This window comes from Phocoena sinus, chromosome 7 (genome assembly GCF_008692025.1).
Source record: "Phocoena sinus isolate mPhoSin1 chromosome 7, mPhoSin1.pri, whole genome shotgun sequence".
Taxonomy (NCBI): domain Eukaryota; kingdom Metazoa; phylum Chordata; class Mammalia; order Artiodactyla; family Phocoenidae; genus Phocoena; species Phocoena sinus.
In genome coordinates this window covers 28126992-28154981 of record NC_045769.1, presented here as the reverse complement: position 1 = coordinate 28154981, position 27990 = coordinate 28126992, and the positions used below count along the sequence as shown (strand labels likewise).

The following is a 27990-nucleotide window of genomic DNA, read 5'->3' as shown; positions in this document are numbered from 1 at the left end:
GAGATGCATATCAGAATATTTAGGAGTGAGCTGTTATGCTGCCTGCAACTTACTTTAAAATACCATAGCATTCATTTAGGTGAAATAAATATGGTAAAATATTACCAACTGTAAATCCTAGATTGTGGGTATGTAATATCCTCTGTTTTATTTCTGAAGAAAATTTTATAATAAAAATAAAATATAATTTTTCTTCTTGTCTATGAAAGAAGGAAAAGAAAACATAAATGCAAATACCTCGTTATACAACTATTTAGGTATTTAAGAACAAAACCTCAAATATTAATGATCTCAGTTTTATTTCACAATTGTATGGTTGTATTATGTTATGGGTAACTGTAGAACCGAAAACAGTCAAAGTTATATTTTCCAAATTTTAGATTGCTCTGTGTAAATATCATGGTTTGACAAGTTTCACTAATGATCAGTTTGTCCTGGCACACACAGAAGATTACAGGGAGTATAATTAATGGTGTTAATTTATAAAGGGAGTTTGGTGACTCATTAGGCAATTTATTAGTTTCTTGCTAAGTAATGAAAGTATGTACTCGCATAGAATGTGAAATGATGATCAAAGAGATGTTATTTAAGATCTCTATGTTAGCTGTATGAGGGCATGGCTTTCACAATCTTTTCAACCTTTTGTGAATATTGACTATTCTCTTTGTCAAAGAGCCACCAGAGAGATGATTATAATCTACAGAAACATTTTCCTGGGAGAGTGTTGGTTTTCTGAATTTTGAAATATGTCTGTGTGTGGGATGGTATCTTTTTTTTTTTTAAAGGACATGCTATTCTATTTTATTTTAAAAAAACTTCTTAAAATTGAAGTAGAGTTAACTTACAATGTTGTGTTAGTTTCAAGTATACAGCAAAGTGATTCAGTTTTATATATATATCTATGTTATATATGTTGTTTCCATTATAGGTTATTACAAGATATTGAGTATAGTTTCCTGTGCTCTACAATAGGTCCTTGTTGTTTACCTATTTTATATATAGTAGTATGTATATGTTAATCCTAAACTCCTAATTTATCTCCCACCCCCACCTCACTATCCCCTTTGGTAACCAATAAGCCCCTTTGGTAACCAATAAGCTTGTTTTCTATTTCTGTGGGTCTATTTCTGTTTTGTAAATAAGTTCATTTGTATCATCTTTTTAGATTCCACATATAAGGGATATCATATGATACTTGTCTTTCTCTGTCAGACTTACTTCACTTAGTATGATAATCTCTAGGTCCATCCATGTTGCTGCAAATGGCATTATTTTATTCTTTTTTATGGCTGAGTAATATTACATTGTATATATATACCACATCTTCTTTATCCATTCCTCTGTCGATGGACATTTAGGTTGCTTCCATGTCTTGGCTATTGTAAATAGTGCTGCAATGAACATTGGGGTGCATGCATCCAGGAGTGGGATTGCTGGATCGTATGGTAGTTCTATTTTTAGTTTTTTAAGGAACCTCCATACTGTTCTCCATAGTGGTTGCACCAATTTACATTCCCACCAGCAGTGTAGGACATTCTCTTTTCTCCACACCCTCTCCAGCATTTATTATTTGTAGACTTTTTGATAGCCATTCTGATAGGTGTAAGGTGATAACTAATTGTGGTTTTGATTTGCATTTCTCCAATAATTAGTGATATTGAGCATCTTTTCCTGTGCCTATTGGCCATCTGTATATCTTCTTTGGAGAAATGTCTAAGTCTTATGCCCATTTTTGATTGAGTTGTTTTCTTAGATATTGAACTGTATGTATATTTGGACTGGTATCTTTTTGGGAAAAAAAAAGATTCCTTTAAAGCATAAGGAAAATATCAGCAGTGTTCTTTATTGCAGTTTAAAAACTACATAATTATAGAATAAACTGGTCATTGACTTTTAGACTTCTGTGAAGACCTTAGTCCATCACATGATCAACTCTTGTCAGAAAATCTCACGTGACATTGCAGCATATATTTTAGAGGGACAACTAGTTACAAGAACACAGGAATATGTGTCTGGGTCCATTTTATGTAGATTGCACCATAGATACTGTATCTGGTAAAGGATTGGATCCAGATAAATAAGGATGCATGACTTATTAAAGATAAAGTGAATGGGTGGGAAACCATATGGAATGCTATCAAGACGTAGAAGAGTATCTAGTGCAAAGTTTATGGAAGAGATTGATTCATTATACTCTGTTTAAACAAGAAGGAAGATAAACACACAAAAAGCAGGTCATGGTGGAAAGAAGCAGGTGAAGCCGTATACCAGAAACAGGAGCCAGCGTAATGAGTTCCCGGGTTACTTGCAATATGCAAAGCCCAGGCTTTTATTATGAGAGCAAAGTGAGGCTGTTTCCAAGAAACATTCTCTTCTATGAGAACAATGTGGTGAGGGAAGATATTTTCTTTTTCTTGTTGCTTCAGCAATTCACAAAGCAAATCAAGTACTTGTTTCCATGTGATACGGTGGACACTAGCAAGTTAATTTCAGGTTTATGCTGAATTCTTTTCTGTAGAAATCGATGTTTGTATGAGGTTCTATCATGCTGACTATTCAAAACTGAACAACTCGACATAACGAATGTTAGCTATAACAAAAATCCTCAGCTACAGTTAGTGTAATTGGTAACTAAAAAATTGAGAGAGCTGTAATGGTACTTGTGGTAGCAGAATAATGTCCCCTCAAAGATGTCCAAACCCTAATATCTGGTGTTCTGCCTGTGTATGTTATATTACAGGGCAAAAGGGCATTGCAGATGGAATTAAGGTTGTGGACCTTAAAATAGGAAGATTATTCTGGATTATTTGGACGGGACTAATGTAATCACATGGGTTCTTAAAAGTGAAAGAGGAAGGCGGAATAGTCAGTAATGGAAAAAAAGAATGGAAGAGAGACTTGAAATGTGAGAAGGACTTGACCTCCCTTGCTGACTTTGAAGATGGAGGAAGGGGGCCATGAGCCATGGAATGCAAGTGGCTTTCAGAAGTTGGGAATAGCCCTCAGCTGACAGCAAGGAAGGGAATGGGAACCTCAGTCTTATCACTACAAGGAAGTAAATTCTACCAACAACTGGAATGAGTAAGGAAATGGATTCTCCCCCAGAGCCTCAGAAAGCATCACAGTGCTGCCCAGCCCTTGATTCAGCCTTGTGAATCTATAAGCAGAGGTCTGGCTGAGCTCACCGGACTTCTGACCTACAGAAAGAGTGAGATAATAAATTTGGGGTACTTGAAGCTGCTAAGTTTGTGCTAATTTGTTATGGAAGCAATGGAAAATGAATACAGCACTCATGAAAAATAGTCTCTTTTGGGTAAGTTGGAATATGACATGGCTGATAGGCTCTCTTCTTGAAAGTTTCATACACAACTAATGGAAGCGAGTCCTGAAAAACACAGAGTGGCAAACGCATGAAACAAGGCAGGAGAAGATATTTGCAAAGGAACCAACTGACAAAGGATTAATCTCCAAAATATACAAATAGTTCATGTAGCTCAATACCAAAAAAACAAACAACCCAATCAAAAAATGGGTGGAAGACCTAAATAGACATTTCTCCAAAGAAGACATACAGATGGCCAAGAGGCACATGAAAAGATGCTCAACATCACTAATCATTAGAGAAATGCAAATCAAAACTACAATGAGGTATCACCTCACACCAGTTAGAATGGGCATCATCAGAAAATCTACAAACAACAAATGCTGGAGAGGGTGTGGAGAAAAGGGAACCCTCTTGTACTGTTGGTGGGAATGTAAATTGATACAGCCACTATGGAGAACAGTATGGAGGTTCCTTAAAAAACTGAAAATAGAACTACCATATGACCCAGCAATCCCCCTCCTGGGCATATACTGAGAGAATACCATAACTGAAAAAGAGTCATGTACCACAATGTTCATTGCAGCACTGTTTACAATAGCCAGGACAAGGAAGCAACCTAAATGTCCATCAACAAAGGAATGGATAGAGAAGATGTGGTACGTTATATACAATGGGATATTACTCAGCCATAAAAAGGAATGAAATTGGGCCATTTGTAGAGATGTGGATGGACCTAGAGACTGTCATACAGAGTGAAGTAAGCCAGAAAGAGAAAAAAAATATCATGTACTAATGCATATATGTGGCACCTAGAAAAATGATATAGATGATCTTATTTGCAAAGCAGAAATGGAGACACAGACGTAGAGAACAAACATATGGATACCAAGGGGGAAGCGGGGGTGGGATGAATTGGGAGATTGGGATTGACATACATACACTATTGATACTATGTATAAAATAGGTAACTAATAAGAACCTACAATATAGCACAGGGAACTCTACTCAGTGCTCTGTGGTGACCTAAATGGGAATGAAATCCAAACAAGAGGGGATATATGTATATGTATAGCTGATTCACTTTGCTGTACAGTAGAAGCTGTCACAGCATTGTAAAGCAGCTATATTCCAATAAAAATTAACTAAAAAAAACAAACAAAATTCCTCACCCTCAAGCTCCTTAAATCCTATGGTTTAAGAAAATGATAAATAACACTTAATAGTGGAAGGTGATGAGAGCTCAGGTGAAAACTATAGTAGGAAAGGGGATAAGGAGTATGGGTTGGGGTGGGTGAGTGGGGAATAAGCCAGGGGAGAGAGAAGATCCTGAGGGGCCATTAGGCCTTGGAAAGACTCGGCTTCTGCTCAGAGTGAGATGGGAAGCCTTTGGAGGATTTGGGGCTATTGTATGAAGAATAAATGAGAGGAGAGCAAGAATGGAATCAAGAAGACCCATTGGGGGCCATTGCAGTAATTCAGTCTGGAGATGTGGTGGCTTGGACCAGGGGTTTGGCAGTGGACATTGTGAGAATTAATAAGGTTCTGGATTCATCTCAAGGAGAGTAGAGTTTCTGAGAATTTTGTGTAAGATGAGTGTGAGACTCAAAGAAATTACTAGTAATTGGTAAAAGGGCAAACCCAAATCTTGGAGCTTACCTGTGAAGCTCAATCTGTTTCATGTGTCACATGTTTTAACAGCAATTTAAAAAAAAGTCTAGGGTAAAATATGTAGCTACAACTATGATAGACTTTTACGAACAGAAATTGTTCTTATCTCCCGATTCATCCCACCCCGCCCCCTTCCCCCCTTAGTATCCATACGTTTGTTCTCTACATCTGTGTCTCTATTTCTGCTTTGCAAATAAGTTCATTTGTACCCTTTTTCTAGATTCCATGTATAAGCGATATTATCCGATAGATAACTAATGAGAACCTACTGTACAGCACAGGGAACTCTACTCAGTGCTCTGTGGTGACCTAAATGGAAAGGAAGTCTAAAAAAAGGGGATATACATATATGTGTAGCTGATTCACTTTGCTGTACAGCAGAAACTAACACAACATTGTAAAGCAACTATACTCCAATAAAAATTAATAAAAAAGAAATTGTTCTCAATGAATTCTGATGTTTCTTTTTTTAAATATCTTTATTGCAGTATAATTGCTTTACAATGATGTGTTAGTTTCTGCTTTATAACAAAGTGAATCAGTTATACATATACATATGTTCCCATATCTCTTCCCTCTTGTGTCTCCCTCTCACCCTCCCTATCCCACCCCTCTAGGTGGTCACAAACCACCAAGCTGATCTCCCTGTGCTATGCGGCTTCTTCCCACTAGCTATCTATTTTACGTTTGGTAGTGTATATATGTCCATGCCACTCTCTCACTTTGTCACAGCTTACCCTTCCCCCTCCCCATATCCTCAAGTCCATTCTCTAGTAGGTCTGTGTCTTTCTTATATATTAATTGCTATAACTCATATATATTGGAGTCACTAAAATATGTTTAATTTATGCAAATCAAATGTTCCTATCAATGGGCCTTTGATGAGGTGAGATGGATGAGTTTTGGGATATTTGCATCATATCTACCCCATTCTAGTTTCCAAAACTACCGATTTGTTTTACAGTGTCTGTGTTTTACATAGGCAGTGACCTGAAATTTTGTCTTTTGAATGCATTCATTCTCTGCTTCTAACTGCATCTTTGTTTATTTGCTTTTTAATTTTTTTCCTTATCAGAGGGAAATTGTTTCCCAGAATGGGATGGACTCATCTGTTGGCCTAGAGGAACAGTGGGGAAAATGTTGGCTGTCCCATGCCCTCCTTATATTTACGACTTCAATCATAAAGGTATTGAATTTTTCTGAAATGATTAATTTGGAATAGAAATATTTTTTTTTTTATAATGGACTCTACAAGAACTGAGCAGTCTCAGTGTTTTTCTTCATGTCTTCACAGGAGTTGCTTTCCGACACTGTAACCCCAATGGAACATGGGATTTTATGCACAGTTTAAATAAAACATGGGCTAATTATTCAGACTGCCTTCACTTTCTGCAGCCAGATATCAGCATAGGAAAGGTAATGGTATCTGTATTTGTGAACCCCTAAGGGAAAGCAAAAGTCTTTATACAATTCTTGATTGTCAACCACTATTATAAAAATCCTTATATTATATGACACAAAGATCAAAAAAGATAAAAGCAAGGTTGGAATCTTTTCAGATACCTAGTTAAGGAAAGGTCTAGGATCTGAAACATTTTTTTTTCCTGTTTTAAGAAGTTAGTATTTTATTTTATTTTTTAAAAGTTAATTTTTATTGGAGTATAGTTGCTTTACAAGGTGTTAGTTTCTACTGTACAGCAAAGTGAATCAGCTATACATGTACATATATCCCCTCTTATTTGGATTTCCTTCCCATTTAGGTCACCACAGAGCACTGAGTAGAGTTCCCTGAGCTATACAGTAGGTTCTCATTCATTATCTATTTTAGGACCTGAAACATTTTGATATTTTCCTTAGGTTAGAGTGACCTGGCTGAGATATATGCATATATACTTATAAATATGTGTCTGTTATATTATGTTTACATTACACTATATGATGCTACATTATTTATGTATAAAAATTCAAATTGGTAGTCAGCAAAGTGATGCATGATATTTTTCTTGGTTACCTATGAATGGCTACATCTCATCTCACTCTATTCCTGGAGGAGCTTTGTATTTTTGAGATGTATTTTCCATATCATAAGATTTGCCAGCAGGTGATTTCATTAGTATATGAACGATTAGAGTTTCAGAATTAAAGAGGAGCAAGGGGTGTCTTATAGGTCTTCTCACACAATACCTTAATTTTACGCGTGTGAGGCAATTCAGAACCAAAAGTTAAGTGTTGGTCAAAGTGACACAGCTGGATCATGGCAGGTTCAGTGCTGTTTCCGGTATGGTAATCATATGTAAATTTCAAAAACTTCTAGATAGTTACTTTTAGGTTATATGTGGTGGATTAAAAGTTATGCCTAAATTCCTATCACGCAGACCTCGTCAGTAAAATGCATGATGCTATAAGCATATGATTCTAGGAATGAACATGGTAAGTTGATGTATAAATGATTTTATGAGGATCCTGAGAACAGTCATAATACATAACTCTCCTAACATTAGACATTTTTCTTTATGCTTGATGATATTTATTTTTTGGTGGGGAGGGAGGGAGAGCAGTGGAAGAAGTGGTAAGTTGGAGTTTTCTTCGTTTGATTTTTGTTTTTTGGCCATGCTGAGCGGCATGTTGGATCTTAATTCCCTGACCAGGGATCAAACCCACACCCCCAGCATTGGAAGTGCAGAGTCTTACCCACTGGACTGCCAGGAAAGTCCCTGTTTGATTTTGCATTAATAGTCAGAGCTTCTTTTCTTAACTTTTTTTCTAGCACAAAGCGCTACCACCTTAATGACTCTTTAGTAAATTGCCAAAAGACCTCAGTTTTGTATTTCACTGTTGACATGCTTCTTAGATAAAATTAGTCGATGTGAGGAGACAATTATGTACTCTACAATGGAACCAAAGCCAACAACGACTTAATATAAAATACTTCAAAATAATTTCAATTTCATTGATATAAATAAACATTCACAATAGTTAGTATACTCTGCTATGAATTTGTGCATTAAATGATGATAAGGGCAAGTCTTCACAGCTTTTAAATGGCCATTAAATTATATCATGATTTTATTTACACTTAACTCTATTCAGAATATTACAACCATTCTTTTTAATTACTATGTATTCCAAGAATCAAAATAGCTAAGGATGGTGAAATACCCAAAATATATACTATTTTATATAAACATGATTTAAAAGTTAACTGAAAAATTTGATTTTGTTAGTGTAAGTAATTTTATCTCCTTAATCAAAAATATAAAGAGTGTTTTCTATTGTTTACAACCCTTAAGCAATAACTTGAGAAAACTTAAGAATGTAAATATCTTTTAATAAGAAAACTGGATACCTTCTAAAGTTTTGATATAGTGTAGGGCAAAATGATATTACTTATGAGATATTAATTATTAATGGTTATAATCAGAGTTTTTGCATAAAAAAAGGTAAAAATGAAAAAGTGCATTTAGAATAAATGCCACATCTTTATAGGGAACATAAGGTAAAGATTTTTAAAACATCTATTGTTTTGTTCTTTAAATAATTCCCATATCATTGACTTGACAAAATGAGCTAATTACTTTTAATAAAAAAAGCAAGAAAACTCTTATGATGGACCATGAGGTTGTTAAATTCTTTAGAGTATGATATTTTAAATAGTAACATACTGTAGAAATTACCATATATCTCATGTCTAAAGGTTATATGGACTTTTGGACAGTAAATTAACAATATATATTAAGAAATTTCAAGGGGGTCATATCCTTTGATCTTATAATTATAATTCTAAGATTCAAGCATGAAGATTTGAAATGGGGGGAACTGAATGGAATAATATTCATTGAACCATTAATTATTATAGTGAATATTCTGAAGAATTTAAATTTCCAATGAAGAAATGGTTAAATAAGCTCAAATATATAGTTTGTGTCAAGAGTTTGTGGTCTTGGGAAACTCCTTTGTTATACAGTTACCAGGAAAAAAAATCAGATAATAAACTTATATATAAATTGGGAATGCAAATATTCAAAACAGTAGGAAATGATACATAGAAATAGAGTGAAAAGAAATACATGAAATACAGTGTTTCTTTTTGCTTGGTGGGAATTAGGGAATTTTTTTCCTTCCTTTTTTGTATTTTACACATTTTCCAGATATTTTCTATAAAAAGTTTAACATTTTATTAAGAGAAAATAATATGTAATAAATGTTTTAAAACAGAAACAAGAGACAAAGTCAGGGTGTGGGAAGTTGCAACAATAAGAATAAGTTGAGTAAGATGCAAAATTAATAATTTGTAAAAACCTGTCAGTAAGCTGAGGATGGCAAGAAGTCTAAATAAACTTATTGCAGAAGTGGGAAAGCCCTTCTTATGAGAGAAAAGACCTATGGCTGCATTTATCCCTGGCTCTGCACCAGAAGAGGAGCAACCAGGCTATGGAAGGGGATAAAAAGAAAAGAACCAGACTTTTAAAACAACTTTTATCAGACAAGGACTGGAATAAGGGCTTAGAATTCCAAGGAATGAACCCCAGTCACAGTGAGCTATTACCCATCAGCCAGTTCTTTCCCATAAGCCTTCACTGAGTGTCTAGAGCCAGTGTGCCAAAGGCTGGGGTGTAGCAGGTGAGCCAAGAGAAATTTCCCAAGATGTGCGTAGGACCCTCACAGAATGAGAGGTAGTTGTAAGCTGAAGGCATGGCATGGAACAGAGGAGCTAAGAGACATCTCTTGGGGTATCTGTGGCTCTCTTTAAGTGCATGACTGCTGCAGCTCATAGACCAGGGGGAGGGCAGGAAAGCTGAGACAAACCCCCAAGATGACAAATCTCACTAAGTGAAAGGCAGCAGCCTGACAAAATAGAGCTGAGAAAGATCTTTCCTAGGCACATGATGTCTTCATCCAAAGCAAGGCAGTGGCTAGCTGAGAACTGGAGCAGAGCAGCATAATGGAGTGACATCTTCTGAGATGCAGAAAGCCCAGGGCAGAGCTGGAGAGTAAAGTGAAATTTCCAGCAGCTCCAAAGCTGATGGATGGTTCAAAAAGCAGAAAGAGTCCTGTGGCTTGGAAAACTGTCAGATGGACTAAAACCCATATACTGGCCACTAGAGGCTGCTGGTGCTCAGATCCCACAATCTGCTGAAGGAAAAGTCTCGAATCTGCTCTCAAAACCTAAAATCAGGATAAAGGGAATCATAAAAACAAAAAAACCAAAGCACTGCAGCAAACCCAATCCCAGTTTAAAAACAAAGTAATCCATCCTCCCAACCCAAGAAGCCTGGTAGAGGAAGAGGACTGCCCTTTTCAGGCTGTTAATATTACATACTCCAGTCCTTACTCTTCTTTTACCTACAATGCCTGTAGTGTAATAAAAAATTACAAGGTAAGGACCCAAAATCTAGAGTAAAAACAAAAGCAGGAAGAAACAGATGATCCAGATGTTGTAATTTGCAGATGAGAACTTGATAATTATTATAAATATGTTAGATGATTTAGTGAAAAATGTGCATAAAACAGGTGGGAAAATCAGCAGAGAAATGAAAACTTAAAGAAAAAGGAAATTGTAGAATTGAAATATTCAGTTAAAAAATGAAGAAGTTATTTGATATGCTCAACAGCAAACTGGACACAGCATGATAAAGATCAGTGAACCTAAAGAGAGGTCAGTAAAAATTATCCAACTGAAGCATTAGGAGAAAAAATAAATTAAAAAAACAGAACCATCTGAGACTGTGAGATAATATGTAATTGTCTAAACATATGTGAAATTAGAGGTAAAGAGAGAGGGAAAGAATAGGACAAAATAAATATCTGAGAAGGCAATAGCCCATAATTTTCTAAAGTGGATGAAACAAATCAATCCACAGGTTCCAGAGATTCAGCAAATACTATGCAGGGTAAATAAAAAGAAAACCATACTTAGACATATCATAGTTAAACTGCTGTGAATCAAAGTAAAAAGAAAATCTTAAAAGCAGTGAGAGAAAAAGGGCACATTATATTCAGGGGAGCAACAACTAAAAAGATGCTGTGTTTTAGTAATAAACAGTGGAGGCCAGAATACAATGGAATGATATCTTTAAAGTGATAATATTCATTAAGACGGAGGCAAAATAATGATATTTTTCAGACAGAAAATATCCGAGACAGGTTATTTTCATCAGCCTTTCAGTATAAGAAATGCTCAAAAACATTCTCTAGGCAGGAGAGAAATATACCAGATGGAAGCATAGATTGTCAGAAAGGCATGAGGAGTACCAGAACAGGTGTATATGTGGATAAAAATGGCAGACTAAAATAATAAACAAAACTATATACCTATCCTTATTTATTGCTATGTTTATATCTATCGTTATATCTATAATTTAATTCATTTAAAATTTGTTGACTGCTTAAAGCAAACATAATAGCCTCTTATTGGGGTTTATAAATTATGCAGAACAAAATCTGAAAGGTACAAAGGCTAGGGGAGCAAAATTGAGTACATGATTGTAAAGTTCTATTTATAATGGTGAAATAGTTCAATATTACTTAAATGTAGGCTCTAATAAGTTCAGATGCATAACCAAATCTCTATAGTAACTGCTAAAACATAACACAAGTTTTGGGAATTCCCCGGCATTCCAGTGGTTAGGATTCCAAGCTTTCACTGCCAAGGGCCAGGGTTCAACCCCTGGTCAGGGAACTAAGATCCCTTAAGCTGCCCCCCACCCCAAAACAAAACAAGACAAACCCACATGTGAAATACTAAGAAATACTTGATTGATTTCCCCATCCCCTACCCCCCAATAAAAGGTAAGGAAGTAGGTACAGAGGAACAAAGAAGAGATAGGACATTTAGAATGCAAATACCTGTATGTTAGATTTAAACCCAGCCATAGCAATGATTGTATTCAAGGTAAGTGAACTGAACATTTCGCTTAAAAGGCAGAGGTTGTCAGAATGGATAATGAAAGTATGAATCAGTAGTTTGCTGTCTTTGAGAAATATACTCTAAATATAAAGACACAGATAAATGTAATTACCAAGACGGAGGGACATTTCAAATTATAAAGAATCAATTTACCAAGAGGAAATAATCCTAAATATACATGCATTTAGGAGCTCCAAATTACATGAAGCAAAATTTGTCAGAGCTAAAGGGAGAAATAACCAAATTACAGCATGTTGACATTTTAAAGAATGCCATTTTCTTAGTAATTGATAGAACAATTGGACAAAACCTTCTATAGAATATATTTCAAACAATTTGAATAAATTGACATTTGTAGATTAGTATTCACAATAACTGCAAAATTTACATTCTTTTAAAGTGCTCACCAAAGTTTTATCAAGATGGAACATATGCTGGGCTATAAAACAAGTTTCAATAAATCTCAAGATTAAAATCTTATGGAGTATGTTCTCTGACCACAAAAGAATTAATTGAAAATAAATTAAACTATGTATACAATTCATAAATAGTTGGAAATTATGTGACCAATGGCAAAAGTTTGAACTGAATAAATATGAAAGCTCAATATATATAAAAAATTGTGGGAAACAGCAAAATCAGAGTGTAGAGAAAGATTTATACTTTTCAATGTTTAATTAGAATAGAAGAAAGGTGAAAATTCAATGATCAAATCTTCCACATTAAGCTACATAATGTAATACCGAGAGCCACCACCGAAAGCACTATACAAAAATAGAAATCAAAATGGAATTCTACAAAATGTTCAAGTAACCAGGGATGGCAGGAAAAGCAAAACACAGAAATGAAAAACATAACAGAAAATAAAAATATAAAATGATGGACTTAGCCTTAACATATCAATATTATATTAAAAGCAAATGGTCTTAATATACCAATTAACAGAGATTGAAAGAGTCTATAAAAAACATGACCCAACTTTGTATGTTATCTACAAAGTTTGAAACTCTTTTCAAATATGGTATATGTAGGTCACATGCATACCATGCAGTACTATGTAGCAATAAAAAAGAACAAACTTGGTATGTGTAACAACTTGAATGCATCTTGAGGTTATTACTCTGAGTGAAAAAAACCAATCTCAAAGATCATGTTCTGTATGATTTCATTTCTGTAACATCTATGAAATGACAAAATTATCGAGATAGAAAACAGATTAATGTTTGGCAGGTGATAAGGATGGTGGAGAGGAACAGGGTAGGTATGACTGTAAAGGAAACAGCACAAGGAACATCTTTGTGGTGATGGAATAGTTCTGTATCTTGATTGCAGAGAAGGTTACAAAAATTTTCGTATGTAATAAAATGACACAAAACTGTAAACACATGAACTGCACCAATGCCAAATTCCTGGTTTGATATTTTAGTGAACTTATGTAAGATGTAAGCATTGGAGGATACTGCGTGAAGGGTACATAGGACCCTTTTTACTATCTTTTCCACTTCTTTTGAATCTAGAGTTATTTTAAAATACAAAGAAAAAAAGGAATGAACCATTGATTAATGCAACAATATCAGTGAATATCAAAACAGTATATTGACAAAAAGAGTATATACTATATAATTCCAAGAAATATAAGAACAGTTGAGAAATACATGAAGTACATGAACAGATAAAGCCAATTTGTGGTGACAGAAATTGGAACAGTAGTTACCTGGGGGTGGATGGTGGGTGGATTTTTGACTAGCAAGTGGCACAACGAACTTGGTTTGTCAAAACCCATCAAACTGCTCATTTTAAATCTGCACATTTTGCTTCATGTAAACTACAGCTCAATAAAAAAGCTAAAGAAAACTAGAACTAATATTCCAAAAGTGACATATTTTTTTTACCAGTTTTAAAATAGTCTGTAATATGTGTTTTATTTACTCCAAATATCACATGTTAGATATACAGTTCCAATTAGTTAAAATGAACACTGTAAAAATACATGAAGTAAATTTTGTAACATTGAATTTGGCCTCACTTAAGCAAGAAGAAATGCCAAATATTTTAATTATATCTTTAACCCTGACTTGAATTTAGGGAGTAAAAGGAAGGCCAGAAAAATAACCTGTATATTATACGAATGTGGTCACACGTTGCCTATCTTTAAGGAGGTTAAAAGCATGATTTTTGAGTTTATCTACATCAAATTATTTGTTCAAACCTGCTTTTCTGATTAAATCTGTTGCCCTCCAGCAAGAATTCTTTGAACGCCTCTATGTCATGTACACTATTGGTTACTCTGTCTCCTTTGGATCTCTGGCTGTGGCTATTCTCATCATTGGTTACTTCAGGTGAGTGATTCCCAGTCACTTTCTCCATGAAGGGGTAGTTCTGTTTCTTATTCATCAAAGACACAGACCTCTCATAATCTGTACCTCCAAATACTTTTCCCAAACACAAGTTTCTGAATTCGGCCTAGTGTAAAATTATTTGACTTTGTAGTGTAAAATTATTTGACTTTGACAATTTATTTTTGATGAAAAATTCAGGGTTCTTCTTTGTTGTTTGTTTGTTTAAAAACTTAAAGCATCAAAGTATGAAACCATTAAGCCAATAGATCTGCACTGTAGTATATTTTTGCAAAGTGACGCAGACTATTGTCAAGTGAGTTACAAAAATTTTCACTCATGATGTAAAGACTTATTTCACGTTTCCCAAGTGATTTTGGTGCCATAGGACAGAAATTCATTTAAAATAATCTCTAATTGATTTGATATCATATATAAAGAAATAGTATATATTGCTTTTGCTGTGGTTTAATTTTTATCCACTTAAACTTTTGTCTAATTCAATTCAACTTAATCTAAGTCAACAAAGAATTTTGAAAGCCAATATGGAGATAAAACAGTGAACTACATGTATAGGCTGATGCTTGCAGCTGGTTTGTGACACAAATAGCTGAGAAAACAATGAGTTTACAGTTTGAGAAGTGCTGTGATTCAGGTGGCTTATAGTGATTTGGGAGGACAGAGGAGGGACAAGAGAGAAGACTTCCCAAATGACACATGAGTATACACAAAATTTAACCAAAAGAGGAGACTGAGGAGAGAGTTCCAAACCTAAGTTTAGATCAAGAAAAAACATGGAATATCTGAGAATTGAGAATTTTGCTGTAGGCAGGTGATGGACACTGAGGCTAGAGAGGTAAGCAGCCTGGGAAGGTATTGAGACTTGTATATGGAATCTGAACTTCACCCTAAGAGCCAGTGAGGAGCCATGAAGGATTTTAAGCAGAGGAGTGACATGGAACGTGCATTGTAAGGTGGAGTGTGAACTGGTGGTAGGAAGCCCATTTGGAAGATGCTAGTAGAGTCATCAGGACAAGAAGATGGTGGCCTGGCCTAGGGCAGTGGCCTTGAGGATTGGATAGAAATGGACAGTTTTGAGACATATTAAATTAAGATTGTACAATTGAAAAAATTTAGTGCTAAATTATATGCAGGAAAAGAAGGAGTGAGGTTAGATGATACAATAGAAAATGGAAATAGAGGATTTAGAAATTAACAGAAACTATAACTAAAAGAAAAATTTTATATTTTGTTTCCTATTATCTTACAATCCTCTCTTCCTTGAAACTTCTCATACCTATTTCCTAGTTTACTTTTTTCCTCTGATTTATAGCTGTCTAATGTATTATCTGATGTTTTACTTATTTATCTTTTTATTTTTTGTCTCTCCCTCTAGAATGTAAAGCCACACAAGAGTAGGCATTTATTTTTTTCTGTTTGCTCATTGCTGCACTCTCAGTAGTACTTGATATGTCCTGGTGCTCAGTAAATGTTTGTTGAATTAATAAATAATGACTAGTTGTAATATTCCAACCACTTCCAACAGTTTCTCATATAGTAGTGGTATAGTGGTGTAGTTTATATTTCCAAAGCATTTGCTTTATTGATTTACTAGTCCATTGGTTCAACAAGCATTTTTCTCTATCATGTGATAGTCCCTTTTTGGTATTGATGGAGGCCAAGTTAAGATATGTTGAAGACCAGAAAAGTAGTATATACACCATTGAGAGAAAATGGCACATTAGATGATTATCAATTAAAATATTACTAGTACTGTAATGCAGGTTTCATAAAGGGCTTTGGGAATACTAAGGAACTAGTCTAAAACTAACAAGATAAGGGAGAGAGATTTCCCAGAACAACTGGTGTGTGAGCTGATACTGAATGATGAGAAGGAATTTGGCACATTCCAAATGATGGGAACAGAATGTACAAAGGTCAGAGGCACAAAGGAGCAGAGTATACACAGGGAATATAGAAGGGTCCCATATGAATGCAGCATTTGATGCATAGGGAGGAGTGGCCATATGGGAATGGCCAGGGAGAAACTAGATTTTGTAGCATTAGGTTTTACAGGCTCTTGTCAAGGGCTTTGAATTTTGTCTTATAAGGTAGTGTACAGGGAGCCAATGAAGTTTGTGAATAGAAGGGTAACACGATCACATTTGTGGGGTTGTAGAGGGGTTCCTCAAAATAACCTCGTGAAGTTGGCTTGGCAGGGATGATCTCATTTGAGAGACAAGAAACTGAAGCTCAGTGTTCAAAGTCACAAGGTCATAGGTGGTCCAGCTGGAAACAGAACCTTCATCTTCTGGCTTGGATCCAGAGTTCATTCCATTACATCAAAGTTAGCTGTGGTTGTTCAAAATAATAGATAGATATTTATGAGAATAAAAGTTACATGAAATTTCAGGAGGATACAAATGACTAAGTAATAATTCCTCAGTTTACATAATAGTTTATCAGAGTATTTAACAGTAGATTCTTTCTATATAATGAAATATAAAAATATATTACTGGATTAAAACATTTCTTCTTTTTCTTCTGGATTAAAACATTTATTACTTCCTTATACTTGAGTACTTTGTCTTTTCAGGAAGAGACATAGTATCAGTGTGTTCATTGTACACGAAAGCTCAGCTTTTTTCATAGTCAAGCAATGGTAGAGCTGGGCCTTTTGACCAGATTATACATCCCTTTTCCTGGTGTTTTTGATTTTGTTTTAATCAAACTTAAAAGAAATCTTTTTTTTTGGAGTTACCTTTTTGTACTAGTTGATGCTGCTATATCTACTCCTGAGTATGTTACTGACTTAACTTGTGTCTAAGATCCTTTTATAATTCCAAAGTTTTTTATATTAAAGGAAGCTTGTTTTCTCTCTAACATTCCTAGGAAATAAAACTGTGTAATTCTATCAAAATATCTTTTTCATATAGAGAATATATTGCAAATGTGAACATTCCAGTTTTAATAAGGCTTATCCCTGTTCAAGGTGGTTCTCCATCGATTATTTATTACCTTAATATATAGTATAATGTAATGCTATAGTATAATTTAGCATAATATTTAACACTGCATAATCTGGATAACCATGGTAGCTGATCAGGATAAATTTGAAATTAATTCTCAAAAAGCTACATTTTAGTTTTTGACCCCAATTGTTTCTTTGTTCAGGTTTATTTCTTCTTTTTTGGGAGGAGTTTGAGCTCATTTATGTATTTTCTTTCTGCATTTCTAATTTTATTCAAATCTAAATACTGAATATTTTCTCTCCATAGACGATTGCATTGTACGAGGAACTATATCCACATGCACTTATTTGTGTCTTTCATGCTGAGAGCTGCAAGCATCTTTGTCAAGGACAGAGTGGTCCATGCTCACATAGGAGTAAAGGAGCTGCAGTCCCTGATAATGCAAGATGACCTACAGAGTTCTGTAGAAGTGCCTCTTGTGGACAAATCACAATATGTAAGTGTTTTCACCATGAGCCCTTGCATGGCTCACCACTTTCAAAAGTAAAAAGCCCACCTGCAAGACCAGGAGCTTGGGATTTAAAAACCCAGGGCATTTAGTTCCTTTATTGTAGCCTCAAAGACTTTTTCCCAAATAAGGTTCCATGGTACTTGATTCTGCTCTTAAACGTCCTGTTGTTATTTAGTAAGTAGAATCACCCAATAATTCAGTTAATGAGAAGCATTATCACCATTGAAGCAATATATCTGGAAATTAGGTAGAATAGATTGATTGTATTGATGGTGTGAATTAATGCTGTCGGTATCTTTGCCCTTTGCCCTGTAGATCGTTGTTGTCTCTGCTGATTCTAATTCTGGATTGGCTTTGTGACTTTTTAAATGAACTAGAATGAAGTAGGTGTGATGGTGTGTCAGTTGAGGGTAGACCTCTATGAGTGAGCCTAGCCAAGATTAGCTGAGCTTTGCCCAAATCAGCAGAATCATCTAGCCAATCAATCGATTCATAAGACATATTAAATGTTTATCATTTTAAGCCATTAACTTTTGGGGCATAAAAAAGACCAGAATGAAATAAATTCATGGTAGAATGATGGTTAAGTTTTCCTCTTTATGCTTTCCTTTACTTTCCTAATTTTCTCTGATGATCAGGTATTTTTATAAACAAGAAAACTTAAGGAAAAGTGATTTCTTGTAACTTCTAAAGGAATAAAAATCTTATTTTAAAAATAGAATCAAGCCAGCAGTCTTAGAAATGCTATGTTAAAATAACTTTGTTCTGGTCTCTTTCAAAAGTCTTGGCCTTCCCAGGTATAAGAGATATTAGATTATAAAAAAATAAATGGAGGAACTGCTTTTTAGTGGTCTAATGTTGGAACCAGTATGATTAGGAATTCTAATATGGTGCAATGTTGGTTTATTTGTAAACAGATTGGGTGCAAGATTGCTGTTGTGATGTTTATTTACTTCTTGGCTACAAACTACTATTGGATCTTGGTGGAAGGCCTCTATCTGCATAGTTTAATCTTTGTGGCGTTCTTTTCGGACACCAAGTACCTGTGGGGCTTCACGTTGATAGGCTGGGGTAAGGCATTTCTGTCTCCTTTCCTTTTCAACTGGATTATGGATTGTAGGGCTTTCTGTCTTGCCTGTCATTAGCATTCTTTCTGTCATTTTCCCGAAATAATCCCTCCCTATTCTATCTTTATCCTTTCTTTCTCTTTAATTATTCAGGAAATGTGTTAAGATCAAGTCTATAATCCTCCCAGTGGTAACAAACTTTTCACTTTTAATTTAGGGTTAGTGTTCTTAGGCCAGATTCTTGAGAGGATTCTTTGGAGGAAATACCTTGTTAGCCATGCACATTTAGAACTGCTGTGCTCATCGTATCTTATGTCAATATCTTGATTTAACAATAATTTCATCCTAAAAATTTTGATTTTTGAATTTCTAAGCTATAATGATGCACCTTTGATTTGTAATTCTAGGTCATATGATGAGAATGCCAGAAAGGAATTTATAGGACCATCTTGACTGCATTTAACAATGCAAATTACAAACTAATTACGTAGATGTCTTTTGGAAGGAAATAATTCAAATTACTTGCGGCATAAATAATTAAAAAAAAGGATATTCAGCTCACATTCCAAAAATGCCTTGTCAGTACTAGAGGGATTACTGAATTAGGCACTAACTCAATGTGATGTGGAGAAAGGATGTTGTTCGTTTGTTATAATTTAAGAAAAATTAAAACTCATACGTGGTTAAAATTAAGAAGTCTCAATATTAACAACTGCTATTTTAATATCCAAATTATGACGTGCTCAGCACAGGGAAAAAAATCAACTAAGTGGCTCAAGATTAAATTTGAAGGTTTTTTTCCCCATCAAAATAAGAATTTTTTGGCCTGTTTTGTCTTAATATTGTCTTAACATTTGAAAACATGAAGTAAAGGATATTGAATTTCCTGTTAGTTAATAACCTTTAAGAAGACAAAGGGTCAATTTACTGTCAAGCGTTAATTATTATGAAATAATAATTGTTGTGAATAAAAATTTATGAAAGCAGTTTGTTTTTAGGCTCTCCCTTATCTTTGACTAACAGTTACTAAAATAAAAAAAGATACACTTTGGGGCTTCCCTGGTGGCGCAGTGGTTGAGAGTCCGCCTGCTAATGCAGGGGACACGGGTTCGAACCCTGGTCTGGGAGGATCCCACATGCCGTGGAGCAACTAAGCCCGTGAGCCACAACTACTGAACCTGCGCGTCTGGAGCCTGTGCTCCGCAACAGGAGAGGCCGCGACGGTGAGAGGCCCGCGCACCGCGATGAAGAGTGGCCCCCGCTTGCCACAACTAGAGAAAGCCCTCGCGTAGAAACGAAGACCCAACACAGCCAAAAATAAATAAATAAATAAATTTATTAAAAAAAAAAAAAAAAAAGATACACTTTATTTGTTTAGGGTTCTTTGGAAATTTTCTCAACAGTTTTTGTAGTTTGCCTTCAAGGCAAAATTATATCTGTGTACCCACATAATTACTAGAAGTTAGTAAAGATGTTGATTGAAAATTCAACAATGAATTTGTCTGAGTTCCATTTTATTTTTTGGTTTTCTATGACATTGGTCACACTAGTAATAAACTTGTTTTTCTTTATTTACATATTGGTTTGATAGCAAATTTCCCCGTCAGCTCTTATTTGGGCTGTATCACTCAGTCTGTCGCTCTGTAAAATCAGGAGTTTGCCTCACTGAAACCCAGGAAACTAGTTTTCAAATCTTTCTATGAAAATGAGAATTTAAAAAAAACAGTGAGGGTTCCAGTGAGCTTCTATGTAAGTATGAGGTTCTCACCTTCCTTTACAACTTTAATTATTTGTCCACAAAATTTTGTCATAAGAGTGACAATTACAGTAGAGAAGCATCACAACTTGAAATCCTCATTTCACCAAATGGTTTAAGAACATGCATGAAAGCAAGTAGTATCTACATGGAAGATCACTTTACAAAAAGCATCTTACATGCAATATTATGTAATTAACCACAATTAAAACAGTAACAAGTAATCTTTACAGAGTTATGGTGCTATAGTTGGTCTATCTTCCAGCTTCTCTCTTTGCAACTCCAAAACAATAAATGCTCTAGGCTAGGGCATATATAATTAAAAAATAGTAATATTCTTTTTTTTTTTTTGCGGTACACGGGCCTCTCACTGTTGTGGCTTCTCCTGTTGCGGAGCACAGGCTCTGGACGCGCAGGCTCAGCGGCCATGGCTCACGGGCCCAGCCACTCCGTGGCATGTGAGATCCTCCCGGACCGGGGCACGAACCCGCGGCCCCTGCGTCAGCAGGCGGACACCAGGGAAGCCCCCCAAAATAGTAATATTCTTTTACGAATTTCTCTCTGCTACTGAAGTAAATATCCAAGTCTATTTGATTAATAGACTATTTTCTCTTATCTCAACACTGAGAGTATGATTTTAAAATATCATTTTTATTTCAGACTCATTTTTCCAACTTTCTATAAGAAAAATAAATATCAAGACATTATAGCTGCTTTGCAGGATCCTTTGCTAGACTAATCCATAGTGAACCCAGTTTCATACTTTCTTCCAGTGATTTATTGGCTTCACTAGAGAAGTGAATTTGCTTGGATTCCTTTGTTGTTCATTTGGACCCAATTATTATAACTTTAAGCTCTCTTCAGCTAGGTAAATACTCAGCACTTTATTACTCACTTCGTAATGATATGTGGAGTTGCATTATTTACATTGATTTTGCTGGTTCTTAATAATAAGTTGGCAAGGAAGGAAATTACCATCTAAAGAGGAACATATGCCATGTCTGCCTTAGTAAATTGAAGGAAGATATTTAAAATGACTTTTTTGTATATCTTTATCACAAAACAAGATGTGTAGAGGAGTAAAGGCAAATTCTAATGATGACTATGCTTCTTTTCTTTCAACTAACCATTTTCTTAATTTTTCCTATCCCTGCTCAATTTTCTCATGAATAAGGCACTTTATTCTCAGTTCCAACTACATATTTAAAAAATATATTTAATTCTATATTTAAAAGGTCAGTCAAAAGGTAACAAACTTCCAGTTATAAGATAAATAAGTACTGGGGATATAATATACAACATAATAGGAAAAAAAGTGTCATTCTTGTTTCTTTATCCTTATTGAATGTGGTAATTTACCTCTGTATTAGCAGCCATTCTTAATTTTCACCTGTCAGATGAGATGCCAGAATGTATGTATTATCATATAAAAGCACCTATCCTGGTTATACCACGTAGTCACGTCCCTGCTGCCAAGCTTTCTTGTAGAATATTTTCATATTTTGTATTATCTTAAAATAATCAGGAGAAAAATAATCAGAAAACACTTCCAGTTTTATTATCTCTGTATAAAATTATTTCAATCCAGCAAACATTTTTTGATCATCCATTTGGCAGTATATATAATTGAAATGCAAGATATATGTTAAAGTCCCAGCACACAAGAAGCATGGAGTCTGACCCTTTAGGTTATTTTATTTTTTGTAGGCCTATTCTCATCATATGTATTATATTCAAAATATTTAATTTATAAAATCTGTTCTTCATAAAATTATTTATGATAGTCAATATAACACCTTTATACAATTAAAAATCTTCGTTGTTTGCTTTAAGCTGAATTTAAAAATCTAGAAAAACTGTTTCTCCCTTGCCCTATGATTTTTAATGCCACTATTAATTCTACCTTAAAGTCATCTTAAAGTTAAAATTATATTTAACCATTAGAGTCAATAAGAGATCTATATTTTGGCCCTGCTTTATGAAAGATAAGAAATTTGGTTCTCTCTGCTTTTTCCAGACCTTCAAGATGTAATTTGGGGTTTTACTACTTATCATTAAAAAATTCTACAGGTTATTATCTGTTTAAAAGAAAATAAATTATAGTTAAATTTATATTTGTAACCATTATGTAGATTTATCTCTGTGGGTTCACCCGGTTTCAAGATTCCACCTCCTCTCCACCAATTGATCTACAGTTTCTGCCCACTGGCAATATTTAATTCAGTAAACATTTTCTTTTCTATTGTAGCTCTTCGTTTTAGATTGGTCCTTTTTCATAATGCCTTACTCTTCTTCTAGATCAGATTTTAGACTATGAATTAGATATATTTTTTAAAGATTTCTTTTGTTTACTGTAGTAATTCCATTTCAGGGGAGGGTAACTCTTCTGAAGTTTCATAAATAGACACTCACCTTTGTAACAATGGAAAACTTTAAAGGCTCTGCAGTTTTCCTTACAGAGAGGAAAGACTCATTCAGTATTGGCCTTAGAGTCCTATGAGACTTGAGAACAATTCTATCAAAATTATATAGACGAATTTCTAGGTTCCTCAAAGAATGAATCAGCAAGTGATAGATACTAAATTCTAGCATCCTGCAGTGAGTAGAGAGGGAACTGAAGACATAGCTTGGAGCTTCATGTCTGACCAGTCAACAGACTGGATTCCCAGGGGAATCAAGGTTTCTGGTAAGACATTGTATGTCTGTAGCAAATCTGGGAATCCCCATGTCATGATGGGTTTCTAATTTTTAGGGTTAACTCTACACTTTATGATCAAGCTATGACTTTGCAATGCCACAGTAGCATTTCAGGAGGATGGTAAGGCTGAGGTTGGATTCTATGAAGCCTCTGAAGTGTCCAAAACAAGATAAAATTACATGGGCCAATATGGCAAGGCCCTTTTACCCCACTTTGGCTTCAAGGCATCTCTGGCTTATGTGGTGGGCTGCTGTATAAGTTTTCATTTGAAGAAAGTGTTTAATTGCTAAAGTTTTTTTGACTACTATTAGTCCAAACCTTCATTTTAAGGGAGAATAGTAATGAAGCCACACCAAAACTCGAGTCTACTTATTCTGAGACCAGAGATCGCCTCCCTCTGAGAATCACTTATTTATACTGATGTATTTTATGAAAATAACTCAGCTCTTAAGATAAATGCAAATATAGAATAACATTCCAATTTACATTAAATTTACTTAAAGTAACACTTAAATTTAAAATAACGTCTAGATTTCAAAGATTTTTCCCTTTGTTTATATGTTCTTAATTAAATAATAATGTGATACTAAGATTGGTGACCAAAAATTCTTAGAAAGCCTCAAGGTGGTTTCTGTTCTTTATTCCTCCATGGTTGTCTCTGTGCTCATCTTGTGAATGAGGGTCTTCCAAGAGGATGAGAAAAGCAATTTCATTAAGACATGGTGTCTGATATAAAGTATTTGCTATAATTATCATTTAAGACATAATTCCAAATCCAGCACCATTAATCAATGTCCTATATATAGAACATCATTCAGGAAATTGCCTGATCAGGAGATTGTAAAGGAAGCAGAAGATGAAGACCTGCAAATGAGAAAATGTGAACATTTTGATCAAAGGCAGACACTTTTTAAAGATAACCAAGGCAGTAGAACGGCAAAGGTATCCAGGTCAGACCTTTTTGAACCATTCTGTCAGAAGGAGCCATGCTGTCTCCATTACATAGTATCATTCTTGTTTTTTCTTCATAGCGCTAATTGATAACTGAAGTTGTGTTATTAATTTTGCCTCCCATACCAGAATATAAGTTTCAGGAAAACAGGAATATTGTTTATTCTGTTCTTTTTTTTACTCATCTGAGACTACATCAGTTCTTAACAAATGAAAAGGCATTTAATAAGTGCTTAGTGGATATATGTTTATACAGATGGATGGATAGGTGGACTAGATAAATAGAATAGCAAACTGAACCTAAGAATTAACCAGAATTGGGTAAATCTCTTTTGACAAAAATTTCCTAGAACATAGAATTCGAGCAGAATTTTTAAAAAAGGAGTTATATAAAAACAATAAATAAAATTGGAATATAGAGTCATAAAATTAAATAGCCACACAGGCAGGCTGTGGTTAAATTCAATTAGATCACTAAGGAGAACAAAGAAATTCCCTTTTGTGGGATATCACCTTATTTTAATTTTTTTCTGAAATTTTTTTCATCTGAATCTATTTTTATGTTTACTTTTTTTGCTTAGAAAATATATCTGAAAATTTAGAAATGTATTTTTTAAAAGGTAAAGAATATTGTGTTAAAACATGTTCTGAGTTAAATTTTTTTTCTCTCTTTGTAAGGTGCTTCCTATGGTTTCTCTTCCTTTTTTTTAAACTTCTTTCTAAAAGGCCACATAATGAAGAGTTATCCATTAAATCCTTTGATCTTCTATTGCAGTGCTGCATAAAAGTTATGGTTTGTGATTTTTTTGTGATGTCAGAGTCCAGGTATAGCGTGAACTGAGGAGTCAACCTTTACTGGGGGCAAAGAACTCATGGAAAGTCAGTATAATAGAGTTGATGTTGCAAGCTCATAGGTATTTATTGTTTATGAAGGACAAATATGTCATGCTCAAATCATCAAACTAATATAGCACCACCCTTTGCTAAGCTTTCAGTGCTTGCAAATGCTTCTGTCTGGAGCCGATACAAACAAAAAAAGAAGGGCTAAACTGATCAAAACTTCCTAATTTTGTAACTTGCGGTATAGCCTCTCTATGCCTTCAACTTTTAGAATGAGAAAATTTGAATATTTTAGAACAACAGCCTTCCTGCCACTTCTCATGAGTCCCTCTTGTTGCTTCACTCCTCTTGGAAAGCATGTGGCTTTCGGCATTTCAAGAGGCAAAGTTGGATGCACCGACCACCGCCTGCCTTTGACCCCGGGAACTTCAGTCCCCTCCATACATGGCTTAACCTTACACCCTTCAAAGGAAAATAGAGCCAGTCTTCATCTTTAGATTTTTGAGAACTAATAACATCAGTGTACCACTACCTTCTCAAACGGACAAGATGAAAATTAAGTGGACTTTTCATATTCACATAGCAACATTTTTCATGCCTGTTTTTCTCTCTCACCTTTTAATAGTATATTTTTATGTGATGAATATAAGAAAAAAATCCCTTAATCTCAAAAGAAATATGGTCTCTGAATCCTCTTCTGATTGCAGGGTTCCCAGCAGCATTTGTTATAGCCTGGGCTGTGGCACGAGCAACTCTGGCTGATGCAAGGTGAGTGGAAACATGAAGAGGTAAAGCAAGAGCCTGGGGTTTTCTCAAGACTTGCTGCTGTTCTTGATGACATTGCCCTTTAGGGACGTTATGTGGGAAATTACCTTGTAGCCTCTGATACATTACCAGCAAGCTATCCATCCCAGAGTCATGGGACAGAAAGACTCACAGGCCCGATTAGGATGGTCATAAACTCCATGGTTTATGAAATCAATTTGAAACATACAGTGAGAAGCAAAGGGAAAGAGATGGGTGAGTTAACACACTTAGGATATCATGCACACAGGTGAAAGGACTGCATGCACTACCTGAGTCCTGGGATAGGCAGTGCTCGTATCTCCTCTCGGTCTCTCTCTCACTCTCTCTGCCACATCAGCATTCCCCACTGATGGTGTGGTTATGAGGACCAGAAATGTGGTTGCAACAAGGGGACCCACAGACAGAAGGTGCCTTGGGCCGGAGACACACACTTGCTGTCTCAGAGAGATATAAGGGCAAGTTCACTTGGCCATGGCTCTAGCTTGCCACTTAGCCTGCTGAGCAGCTCTGGGTTTTTTTTGCGTTCTTTGGGCAAAGGATATGTGGCCATGGGTTCCACCAGTCAGTGGCTGAATTAAGACATCAAGACTATCAAGTACTTCCTGCATATTTGGGGATACTTTGTGCCTCTTATATATTATTTAGTGCTCAGTTGCCCCAGATATTTAGTACCTGTGCTTAACATGCATGTGCTCTACTTACTAACTACTGATCTACATTTAATGCAAACTGTAGGTTTAATCCACCCCGTTTGTTCTCTTGTCTTCTATAGCATAATTAAATATTCTTAAATGATAAAAAAAATGCACATTAGAAGTGGAATCCCTCCTAGGGAATCACTAGCCCCCCAGTTGTCTGTTTCTCTTTGGGTGCTACGTGATGAATGGAGACTGAAACATTCATTTTTTCATATTATTTCTGTTTTTAGTAATAGTGAGTCAAAGAAAGTAAAGGAGAACATGGAGAAGCATTCAGTGCCTGCTCTTTGCTTTCATGGTCAAACGTATTGCTTGGAATGAATTGTGTCTCCCCAAAATTCATATGTGGGAAGCCCTAATTCCCAGTGTGACTGTATTTGGAGATACGGCCCTTAAGGAGGTAATTAAGGTTAAATGAAATCCTAAGGGTATGGCCCTGATATGATAGGATTAGTGTCTTCATGAGAAGAGACGCGAGGGAGCTCCTTCTCTCTGTGTATGAACATGAAGTAAAGGTTTTATGAGTACACAGCAAGATGACAGTGCCTTGCATTTTGATCTCAGACTTTAGCCTCCAACTGTGAGAAAATAAATGTCTGCTGTTTAAGCCCTCAGTCTATACTATATTGTTATGGCAGCTCGAGCAGACTAATACACTTATGATACATGAAAAGGCAATTTAAAGAGAGACAGTTTTAACTTATAGATGTAGTAATGCTGAGCATTCTTCCCTGTTAACAGAATACAGTTTAATATCCACAGATCGTGTACATCTCCTGACAGCAACTCCTTTTTGTTTGCTTCTTTCTTTCTTTGAGCCCGTACCTTTGTTTTGAGTCATTGAGTATTTCCTTCAGAATCATTTTGTCAGTTGTGCAGTGAAAAAAATGCCACATCATGTGAGCACCTGAATTCTACAAAGAACGTACCACTGTTCCCCCAAATCTGAAGTCTACAGATCATTATCTTTAGGTGCAGCCTTGCTCCAGAACTTCCCATTCATCAGCTTTCCCTCAGTTCTAGAACTTAACTGGCTTTGCTTTTTTTTTTTTAAAACATCTTTATTGGAGTATAATTGCTTTACAATGGTGTGTTAGTTTCTGCTTTATAACAAAGTGAATCAGCTGTACATATACATATATCCCCATATCTCCTCCCTCTTGCGTCTCCCTCCCACCCTCCCTATCCCACCCCTCTAGGTGGTCACAAAGCACCAAGCTGATCTCCCTGTGCTATGCGGCTGCTTCCCACCAGCTAGCTATTTTACATTTGATAGTATATATAAGTCCATGCCACTCTCTCACTTCGTCCCAGCTTACCCTTCCCCCTCCCTGTGTCCTCAAGTCCATTCACTATGTCTGAGTCTTTATTCCTGTCCTGCCCCTAGGTTCTTCATAACCATTTTTTTTTAAGATTCCATATATATGTGTTAGCATATGGTATTTGTTTTTCTC

The 27990-nt window shown here is 35.4% G+C and overlaps 1 protein-coding gene across 1 annotated transcript in view; it reads left to right on the top strand.

Moving 5' to 3' along the window:
• Positions 1–27990, top strand: part of PTH2R (parathyroid hormone 2 receptor) — a 105811-nt gene that overhangs the window by 44555 nt on the left and 33266 nt on the right. Inside the window, exons 3-8 of the mRNA XM_032637652.1 lie at positions 6069–6179; positions 6288–6409; positions 14142–14239; positions 17515–17704; positions 18637–18790; positions 25739–25799. Of these exons, the coding sequence (XP_032493543.1) occupies positions 6069–6179; positions 6288–6409; positions 14142–14239; positions 17515–17704; positions 18637–18790; positions 25739–25799 (736 nt within the window). The remainder of the gene's footprint in view (positions 1–6068; positions 6180–6287; positions 6410–14141; positions 14240–17514; positions 17705–18636; positions 18791–25738; positions 25800–27990) is intronic.